General features: G+C 47.8%; 1 protein-coding gene across 1 annotated transcript; it reads left to right on the forward strand.

The window, feature by feature from the left end:
- Window positions 1–1763: 1763 nt before the first annotated feature.
- ddx19a (DEAD-box helicase 19a) lies at window positions 1764–10642 on the forward strand (the record flags this gene model as incomplete). Its single annotated transcript, XM_063880696.1, has 5 exons — window positions 1764–1996; window positions 2324–2387; window positions 6218–6449; window positions 6944–7036; window positions 10540–10642. Coding segments are annotated over exons 1-5 (555 nt in total), but the record flags the coding sequence as incomplete, so codon positions are not given.
- Between the last annotated feature and the right edge of the window lie 368 nt (window positions 10643–11010).

Raw genomic sequence — 11010 nt, forward strand, 5'->3', positions numbered from 1 at the left:
TTTCATCAGCTGCAGCGAGGAGTCTGTGAGGAGGCTCTGACTAGAGACACAAACCCTCCTCCTCCTCTTCCTCCTCCTCCTCCTCCTCTTCCTCCTCCTCCTCCTCCTCTATGTGTTGTAGGGGAGGGCAGCGAATCCACAGGTGGAGAAACTACAGCTGCAGCGTCACAGAGGAAATAAATCCAGCAGCAACATGTGGGTGAAAACAGTTTACCCTCCTCGTCCTCCTCCTCCTCTTCTTCCTCCTCACCCTCCTCTTCCTCCTGGGAATTCAGTTCACCCCCCTCTCTCTGCAGCTCTCCTTTACAGCAGCTCATTAATGTGTGTGTGTGTGTGTGTGTGTGTGTGTGTGTGTGTGTGTGTGTGTGTGTGTGTGTGTGTGTGTGTGTGTGTGTGTGTGTTTTATTGCCTGAAACTCAGCATCTGTCTCCAAATTGAATTCATTCGCAGCCAATAAACCAGGTCTTCACCCCCACTGCCCCCCCCGCCCACACACACACACACACACACACACACACACACACACACACACACACACACACACACACACACACACACACACACACACACACATTTTGTCTCTATCGCGACAACCTTTTATAGTCGGAGGTATAAAGGAAAATTCTCCTAAATGTGTAGGTTTTCCTCACAGACTTTAAGCTGCAGATGATCACCCTATATATATATTTATATATATAGGGTGATCATCTGTTAATTGATTTCTTCTCTTTATACTAATGATGTGATCTCCACCAGCAGGGGGCAGCAGAGATGCTGTTTTGTATCTCCACCAGCAGGGGGCAGCAGAGATTCTGTTCTGTATCTCCACCAGCAGGGGGCAGCAGAGATTCTGTTCTGTATCTCCACCAGCAGGAGGCAGCAGAGATGCTGTTCTGTATCTCCACCAGCAGGGGGCAGCAGAGATGCTGTTCTGTATCTCCACCAGCAGGGGGCAGCAGAGATGCTGTTCTGTATCTCCACCAGCAGGGGGCAGCAGAGATGCTGTTCAGAAAACAGGCTGACGTGTTCTGGAATAAACGGAAACCATTTATTTAGAAAGATGTTTTTCATGTAATCATTTCATTTTCTGGAAACATGACTTGTTTTATTAATTGTTAGACAAAATTGAAAAATTACCCAAAGGAATCCTTGAATCTCCAAGTGAACAATTATCTTATAGGTTAGATATGTATCTTAATAATTGTTTTTTTAAATGTTTCTTAAATAATAAATTCGTTTTTATAATTAGGTGTAGAGGGTTTGTACCTCATATCTATTTAAACTACTCTCTTTTGTGTGTGTGTGTGTGTGTGTGTGTGTGTGTGTGTGTGTGTGTGTGTGTGTGTGTGTGTGTGTGTGTGTGTGTGTGTGTGTGTGTGTGTGTGTGTGTGCGTGTGTGTGTGTAAAAGGGTGTGTCAGCAGGTTCACCCCACAAACAGTGCGGTGCTTTCAGGTACAGTTTCCCAACTTCGTAAAATAACAACACAAAAGTTCAAGACTTTATTCTCTGGTTTAAATACAAACAGAAAAAATGTAAATCCACAGCTTCACGAGAAAGATCACAAACAGACTGACAAATTAACAATAAACAGAGGAATATTTCATATTAAATCACAGGGTCACTTTTAGATGTTTTTTCAAGAGTAAACTAGTTAGGAATATGTGTGTCCTAGATTCGTTTGAACACATTTTCACCTACACATATAACATGAATTATCAGTCAACATAACAACTATTAGCTTAATTGTCTTTGTTTTAATCACGTTGATTGTTTGTTTCTGCTGCCCGAGGTTTCAAGAGCAGTGGTATGTCCCACTATCCTGAACGCAGCCTCAGTAGAGCGGTCGGCGCCTCTTCAGCTGAAACAGACTTTTCATTAAAACCTTTAAAAGTTAGTTTTTCTCTTAAATTAGAACTCAGATAACGTGAAGAAATGTCCGGAGACTCATGGGCTGTTTCTGCGGACGTGCAGGAGGATTCAACTGCCCCCCAACAGGCGAGTTTACAGGTGTAAAACCGAATAAATTAAAGTCCATCACCTACACTTGTTAGCTTAGCATGCTGTGCGCTTAGCATGCTGTTAGCTTAGCATGCTGTGCGCTTAGCATGCTGTTAGCTTAGCATGCTGTTAGCTTAGCATGCTGTGCGCTTAGCATGCTGTTAGCTTAGCATGCTGTGCGCTTAGCATGCTGTTAGCTTAGCATGCTGTTAGCTTAGGATGCTCTTAGCTTAGCATGCTGTTAGCTTAGCATGCTGTTAGCTTAGCCCGCTGCTTCACCTTGATTATAAATGAGTTAATGAGATAATTCTGTGTTGCTTTCAGTTGGACTTCCAAAAGAAAGTGGATTCGTTTCTTCCTGCTGGGAGTAAAGTAACAGACATTAATGGTAATTTATTTTTAATATTATATAACTTTAAAATGTTTTACAAATGAACAGTTAAATTAACGTTAATGAGTTGTATGTATTTTAGTGACTCTGTTGGTGTTTTTTTCATTCAATCAATAATTATTTTGAATCAAAAATATCAATAAATCATCAACACTAAAATATTATTGGTTATTTAGTCTCCCTGCTAGCTCTGTGACCCCTGACATGTGTAGACCCCAAAGTCTATGATAGAAATGTACAGTAGGGGTCTCCAGCACAGAGAAACTGCGGCATGCTAACCTGCAGATGTTGGGTAATCTGCATAATTACCATAAATTGCATTAATTAGCCTTATAGCGTATGTTGGCAATAGTGCACTTGTCAGATTTTGAGCGTTTCTCAGTGGTTCTGGGGGTTATTGAAGATGCTGAATCCATTTCTGAAATTTTCAGGATGAAAATGTCAGTTTTAACCAGAAAGAGCTCATATCGGTTCTCTCTGTGGGCTGATTCTGGTGTATTTTTGGTCGATTTTGGAGTGTTAGGGTACTCTGGATCATATGGATTGATCAGGTTGCTTATTTATTTGAAATAAATTGTCCACAGTAGAGATAATAATGTTCATCTTGTGCTCTCTGTATCCAATGATCACAACAGTACTCAGAATCAGCCCACAGAGATAACAGATCTGAACCCTTTCTGACATTTTGATCCTGCAAATGGACTCAGAATCCTCAATAACCCACAAAACCACTCCAGAACTGTCAGAATCTGACCCTGCTTAATAACTCTGCTTATAATAAGTGTGTAAACGTCCCAACATCTGCAGGTTAGGATCCGGCAGTTTCTCTGCTGGAGACCCTAACATGCGTTTCTATCAGAGCCTCTCTAAAATCTGCTGTTTCAGAGCCTCTCTAAAATCTGCTGTTTCAGAGCCTCTCTAAAGTCTGCTGTTTCAGAGCCTCTCTAAAGTCTGCTGTTTCAGAGCCTCTCTAAAGTCTGCTGTTTCAGAGCCTCTCTAAAATCTGCTGTTTCAGAGCCTCTCTAAAGTCTGCTGTTTCAGAGCCTCTCTAAAGTCTCGTGTTTCAGAGCCTCTATAAAGTCTCGTGTTTCAGAGCCTCTCTAAAGTCTGCTGTTTCAGAGCCTCTATAAAGTCTCGTGTTTCAGAGCCTCTATAAAGTCTCGTGTTTCAGAGCCTCTCTAAAGTCTGCTGTTTCAGAGCCTCTATAAAGTCTGCTGTTTCAGAGCCTCTATAAAGTCTCGTGTTTCAGAGCCTCTATAAAGTCTCGTGTTTCAGAGCCTCTATAAAGTCTGCTGTTTCAGAGCCTTTCTAAAATCTGCTGTTTCAGAGCCTCTATAAAGTCTCATGTTTCAGAGCCTCTCTAAAATCTGCTGTTTCAGAGCCTCTATAAAGTCTCATGTTTCAGAGCCTCTCTAAAGTCTGCTGTTTCAGAGCCTCTCTAAAGTCTGCTGTTTCAGAGCCTCTCTAAAGTCTGCTGTTTCAGAGCCTCTCTAAAGTCTGCTGTTTCAGAGCCTCTCTAAAGTCTGCTGTTTCAGAGCCTCTATAAAGTCTGCTGTTTCAGAGCCTCTATAAAGTCTCGTGTTTCAGAGCCTCTATAAAGTCTCGTGTTTCAGAGCCTCTCTAAAGTGTGCTGTTTCAGAGCCTCTCTAAAGTCTGCTGTTTCAGAGCCTCTATAAAGTCTCGTGTTTCAGAGCCTCTCTAAAGTCTGCTGTTTCAGAGCCTCTATAAAGTCTTGTGTTTCAGAGCCTCTCTAAAGTTTGCTGTTTCAGAGCCTCTATAAAGTCTCGTGTTTCAGAGCCTCTCTAAAGTCTGCTGTTTCAGAGCCTCTATAAAGTCTCATGTTTCAGAGCCTCTCTAAAGTTTGCTGTTTCAGAGCCTCTCTAAAGTCTCATGTTTCAGAGCCTCTCTAAAGTCTCGTGTTTCAGTGCCTCTCTAAAGTCTGCTGTTTCAGAGCCTCTATAAAGTCTCATGTTTCAGAGCCTCTCTAAAGTCTGCTGTTTCAGAGCCTCTCTAAAGTCTGCTGTTTCAGAGCCTCTCTTAAGTCTGCTGTTTCAGAGCCTCTATAAAGTCTGCTGTTTCAGAGCCTCTATAAAGTCTCATGTTTCAGAGCCTCTCTAAAGTCTCATGTTTCAGAGCCTCTATAAAGTCTCATGTTTCAGAGCCTCTATAAAGTCTGCTGTTTCAGAGCCTCTCTAAAGTCTGCTGTTTCAGAGCCTCTATAAAGTCTCATGTTTCAGAGCCTCTCTAAAGTCTGCTGTTTCAGAGCCTTTATAAAGTCTGCTGTTTCAGAGCCTCTCTAAAGTCTGCTGTTTCAGAGCCTCTATAAAGTGTGCTGTTTCAGAGCCTCTATAAAGTCTCGTGTTTCAGAGCCTCTCTAAAGTGTGCTGTTTCAGAGCCTCTCTAAAGTCTCGTGTTTCAGAGCCTCTCTAAAGTGTGCTGTTTCAGAGCCTCTCTAAAGTCTCGTGTTTCAGAGCCTCTCTAAAGTTTGCTGTTTCAGAGCCTCTATAAAGTCTCGTGTTTCAGAGCCTCTCTAAAGTCTGCTGTTTCAGAGCCTTTATAAAGTCTGCTGTTTCAGAGCCTCTCTAAAGTGTGCTGTTTCAGAGCCTCTCTAAAGTCTCGTGTTTCAGAGCCTCTATAAAGTCTGCTGTTTCAGAGCCTCTCTAAAGTTTGCTGTTTCAGAGCCTCTCTAAAGTTTGCTGTTTCAGAGCCTCTCTAAAGTCTCGTGTTTCAGAGCCTCTATAAAGTCTGCAGTTTCAGAGCCTCTATAAAGTCTCGTGTTTCAGAGCCTCTATAAAGTCTGCTGTTTCAGAGCCTCTCTAAAGTCTCGTGTTTCAGAGCCTCTATAAAGTCTGCAGTTTCAGAGCCTCTCTAAAGTCTCGTGTTTCAGAGCCTCTCTAAAGTCTGCTGTTTCAGAGCCTCTCTAAAATCTGCTGTTTCAGATCCTCTCTAAAGTCTGCTGTTTCAGAGCCTCTATAAAGTCTCATGTTTCAGAGCCTCTCTAAAGTCTCATGTTTCAGAGCCTCTCTAAAGTCTCATGTTTCAGAGCCTCTCTAAAGTCTGCTGTTTCAGAGCCTCTCTAAAATCTGCTGTTTCAGATCCTCTCTAAAGTCTGCTGTTTCAGAGCCTCTCTAAAGTCTGCTGTTTCAGATCCTCTATAAAGTCTGCTGTTTCAGAGCCTCTCTAAAATCTGCTGTTTCAGATCCTCTCTAAAGTCTGCTGTTTCAGAGCCTCTCTAAAATCTGCTGTTTCAGAGCCTCTCTAAAGTCTCGTGTTTCAGAGCCTCTATAAAGTCTGCAGTTTCAGAGCCTCTCTAAAGTCTCGTGTTTCAGAGCCTCTCTAAAGTCTGCTGTTTCAGAGCCTCTCTAAAGTCTGCTGTTTCAGAGCCTCTCTAAAGTCTGCTGTTTCAGAGCCTCTCTAAAGTTTGCTGTTTCAGAGCCTCTATAAAGTTTGCTGTTTCAGAGCCTCTCTAAAGTCTGCTGTTTCAGAGCCTCTCTAAAGTTTGCTGTTTCAGAGCCTCTATAAAGTCTCGTGTTTCAGAGCCTCTATAAAGTCTGCAGTTTCAGAGCCTCTCTAAAGTCTGCTGTTTCAGAGCCTCTCTAAAGTCTCGTGTTTCAGAGCCTCTATAAAGTCTGCAGTTTCAGAGCCTCTCTAAAGTCTCGTGTTTCAGAGCCTCTCTAAAGTCTGCTGTTTCAGAGCCTCTCTAAAGTCTGCTGTTTCAGAGCCTCTCATGTTTCAGAGCCTCTGGAGTCAGATGGACCCTGACTCTGATGTAGAGATGCTCTCCTGTAGAGATAGCCTTTTGTTTTGACGGTTGTGTGATGTTTCAGGAAACATAGAGCCGGAGACAGATGAGTCCCTGTGGGGGGGTCCTCCGGGTGACCATCGGGTGGGTCCTCCAATGAACCATGCGGGGGGTCCCCCGCTGGACCTGGCTGAGCAGTCTCTGCTCAACAAGCTGATCCGGAGGTCTCTGGTCCGGAACAGGAACCAGGTGGAGGTTCTGCAGAGAGACCCCAGCTCCCCCCTGTTCTCCGTCAAGACCTTCGAGGAGCTTCGTCTGTGAGTGGGGGGGGGGTAGTATTATTTATCTTATCAGAACCAGGTTCATGTAGGTCTTTACCTCCTCCCTAAGAAACATCAAATATAATGGACTACTGTCAGCATGTGGACAACATGTGTGGTCCTGTTAGAGTAGGGCCTCATCCTAAAGTACTAACCCAGACGAGGTCCATCAGAGCAAATAAGAGCAGTACCAGCCCTGATCTCTACAAACGCTCCTGATCTGACACACTCAGCCTCTTTAGTTTTTCTGAAGATGGTTGAGGAGAGCTCTATAAATGTGTGTGAATATAAGAAGTGCAACAGGAAATGAGTCAGTAGAGTGATTGGACTACAGTCCTCTGGTACTGTGAGTGATTGGACTACAGTCCTCTGGTACTGTGAGTGATTGGACTACAGTCCTCTGGTACTGTGAGTGATTGGACTACAGTCCTCTGGTACTGTGAGTGATTGGACTACAGTCCTCTGGTACTGTGAGTGTGTTCTCCTGACAGGAAACCGGAGCTGCTGCGAGGCGTCTACTTTCTGGGCTTCAACCGGCCGTCTCGTATCCAGGAGAACGCACTGCCCATGATGCTGGCCCAGCCGTCAGTCCTTCTTGTTGTTGTTGTTGTTGTTGTTGTTGTTGTTGTTGTTGTTGTTGTCTCTCTCCTCCATGTCTCTCCTCCATGTCTCTCCTCCGTGTCTCTCTCCTCCATGTCTCCCCTCCATGTCTCTCTCCTCCATGTCTCTCATCCGTCTTTCTCCTCCATGTCTCTCTCCTCCATGTCTCTCCTCCATGTCTGTCCTCCACGTCTTTCCTCCGTGTCTCTCTCCATGTCTCTCCCCTCCATGTCTCTCCTCCATGTCTCTCTCCTCCGTGTCTCTCTCCTCCATGTCTCTCCCCTCCATGTCTCTCTCCTCCATGTCTCTCTCCTCCATGTCTCTCCCCTCCATGTCTCTCCTCCATGTCTCTCCTCCATGTCTCTCCCCTCCATGTCTCTCCCCTCCATGTCTGTCCTCCACGTCTTTCCTCCGTGTCTCTCTCTCCTCCATGTCTCTCTCCTCCATGTCTCTCCTCCATGTCTCTCATCCGTCTCACTCCTCCATGTCTCTCCTCCATGTGTCTCTCCTCCATGTCTCTCATCCTTCTCTCTCCTCCATGTCTCTCTCCTCCATGTCTCTCCTCCATGTCTCCCCTCCATGTCTCTCTCCTCCATGTCTCTCATCCGTCTCTCTCCTCCATGTCTCTCTCCTCCATGTTTCTCTCCTCCATGTCTCTCATCCGTCTCTCTCCTCCATGTCGCTCTCCTCCATGTCTCTCCTCCATGTCTCTCCTCCATGTCTCTCTCCTCCATGTCTCCCCTCCATGTCTCCCCTCCATGTCTCTCCTCCACGTCTCTCCTCCATGTCGCTCCCCTCCATATCTCCCCTCCATGTCTCTCTCCTCCATGTCTCTCCTCCATGTCTCTCTCCTCCATGTCTCTCCTCCATGTCTCTCCCTCCATGTCTCTCCCCTCCATGTCTCTCTCCTCCATGTCTCTCCTCCATGTCTCTCCTCCATGTCTCTCTCCTCCATGTCTCTCTCCTCCATGTCTCTCCTCCATGTCGCTCTCCTCCATATCTCCCCTCCATGTCTCCCCTCCATGTCTCTTCTCCATGTCTCTTCTCCATGTCTCTCTCCTCCATGTCTCCCCTCCATGTCTCCCCTCCATGTCTCCCCTCCACGTCTTTCCTCCGTGTCTCTCTCCATGTCTCCCCTCCATGTCTCCCCTCCACGTCTTTCCTCCGTGTCTCTCTCCATGTCTCCCCTCCATGTCTCTCCTCCACGTCTCTCCTCCATGTCTCCCCTCCATGTCTCCCCTCCATGTCTCTCTCCTCCATGTCTCTACTCCATGTCTCTCCCCTCCATGTCTCCCCTCCATGTCTCCCCTCCATGTCTCCCCTCCACGTCTTTCCTCCGTGTCTCTCTCCATGTCTCTCTCCTCCATGTCTCTCTCCTCCATGTCGCTCTCCTCCATGTCTCCCCTCCATGTCTCCCCTCCATGTCTCTCTCCTCCATGTCTCTCCTCCATGTCTCTCCCCTCCATGTCTCCCCTCCATGTCTCCCCTCCACGTCTTTCCTCCGTGTCTCTCTCCATGTCTCTCTCCTCCATGTCTCTCCATGTCTCTCTCCTCCATGTCTCTCCCCTCCATGTCTCTCCTCCATGTATCTCTCGATGTCTCCCCTCCGTGTCTCCCCTCCATGTCTCCCCCCTCCATTTCTCTCTCCTCCATGTCTCTCTCCATGTCTCCCCTCCATGTCTCCCCACCATATCTCTCCTCCGTATCGTATCCAGGAGAACGCACTGCCCATGATGCTGGCCCAGCCGTCAGTCCTTCTTGTTGTTGTTGTTGTTGTCTCTCTCCTCCATGTCTCTCCTCCATGTCTCTCCTCCATGTCTCTCTCCTCCATGTCTCCCCTCCATGTCTCTCTCCTCCATGTCTCTCATCCGTCTTTCTCCTCCATGTCTCTCTCCTCCATGTCTCTCCTCCATGTCTGTCCTCCACGTCTTTCCTCCGTGTCTCTCTCCATGTCTCTCCCCTCCATGTCTCTCCTCCGTGTCTCTCTCCTCCATGTCTCTCCCCTCCATGTCTCTCTCCTCCATGTCTCTCTCCTCCATGTCTCTCCCCTCCATGTCTCTCCTCCATGTCTCTCCCCTCCATGTCTCTCCCCTCCATGTCTGTCCTCCACGTCTTTCCTCCGTGTCTCTCTCTCCTCCATGTCTCTCTCCTCCATGTCTCTCTCCTCCATGTCTCTCCTCCATGTCTCTCATCCGTCTCACTCCTCCATGTCTCTCCTCCATGTGTCTCTCCTCCATGTCTCTCATCCTTCTCTCTCCTCCATGTCTCTCCTCCATGTCTCTCCTCCATGTCTCCCCTCCATGTCTCTCTCCTCCATGTCTCTCATCCGTCTCTCTCCTCCATGTCTCTCTCCTCCATGTTTCTCTCCTCCATGTCTCTCATCCGTCTCTCTCCTCCATGTCGCTCTCCTCCATGTCTCTCCTCCATGTCTCTCCTCCATGTCTCTCTCCTCCATGTCTCCCCTCCATGTCTCCCCTCCATGTCTCTCCTCCACGTCTCTCCTCCATGTCGCTCCCCTCCATATCTCCCCTCCATGTCTCTCTCCTCCATGTCTCTCCTCCATGTCTCTCCTCCATGTCTCTCCCCTCCATGTCTCTCTCCTCCATGTCTCTCCTCCATGTCTCTCCTCCATGTCTCTCCTCCATGTCTCTCTCCTCCATGTCTCTCTCCTCCATGTCTCTCCTCCATGTCGCTCTCCTCCATATCTCCCCTCCATGTCTCCCCTCCATGTCTCTTCTCCATGTCTCTTCTCCATGTCTCTCTCCTCCATGTCTCCCTCCATGTCTCCCCTCCATGTCTCCCCTCCATGTCTCCCCTCCACGTCTTTCCTCCGTGTCTCTCTCCATGTCTCCCCTCCATGTCTCCCCTCCACGTCTTTCCTCCGTGTCTCTCTCCATGTCTCCCCTCCATGTCTCTCCTCCACGTCTCTCCTCCATGTCGCTCTCCTCCATGTCTCCCCTCCATGTCTCCCCTCCATGTCTCCCCTCCATGTCTCTCTCCTCCATGTCTCTACTCCATGTCTCTCCCCTCCATGTCTCCCCTCCATGTCTCCCCTCCATGTCTCCCCTCCACGTCTTTCCTCCGTGTCTCTCTCCATGTCTCTCTCCTCCATGTCTCTCTCCTCCATGTCGCTCTCCTCCATGTCTCCCCTCCATGTCTCCCCTCCATGTCTCTCTCCTCCATGTCTCTCCTCCATGTCTCTCCCCTCCATGTCTCCCCTCCATGTCTCCCCTCCATGTCTCCCCTCCACGTCTTTCCTCCGTGTCTCTCTCCATGTCTCTCTCCTCCATGTCTCTCCATGTCTCTCTCCTCCATGTCTCTCCCCTCCATGTCTCTCCTCCATGTCTCTCTCGATGTCTCCCCTCCGTGTCTCCCCTCCATGTCTCCCCCCTCCATTTCTCTCTCCTCCATGTCTCTCTCCATGTCTCCCCTCCATGTCTCCCCACCATATCTCCCCTCCGTATCTCCCTTCCATGTCTCTCCTCAGTCCTCAGAACCTGATCGCTCAGTCTCAGTCAGGAACAGGAAAGACGGCAGCCTTCTCTCTTGCCATGCTGAGCCACGTGACGCCAGAGAACCAGTGGACCCAGGTCAGCACCAGCACTCTATATAATATAGAACCAGTGGACCGGGGTCAGGACCAGCACTCTATATAATATATAACCAGTGGACCGGGGTCAGGACCAGCACTCTATATAATATAGAACCAGTGGACCCGGGTCAGGATCAGCACTCTATATAATATAGAACCAGTGGACCCGGGTCAGGACCAGCACTCTATATAATATAGAACCAGTGGACCCGGGTCAGGACCAGCACTCTATATAATATAGAACCAGTGGACCCGGGTCAGGACCAGCACTCTACATAATATAGAACCAGTGGACCCGGGTCAGGACCAGCACTCTATATAATATAGAACCAGTGGACCCGGGTCAGGACCAGCACTCTACATAAT

The sequence above is a fragment of the Eleginops maclovinus genome, chromosome 1, assembly GCF_036324505.1.
Source record: "Eleginops maclovinus isolate JMC-PN-2008 ecotype Puerto Natales chromosome 1, JC_Emac_rtc_rv5, whole genome shotgun sequence".
Taxonomy (NCBI): Eukaryota; Metazoa; Chordata; class Actinopteri; order Perciformes; family Eleginopidae; genus Eleginops; species Eleginops maclovinus.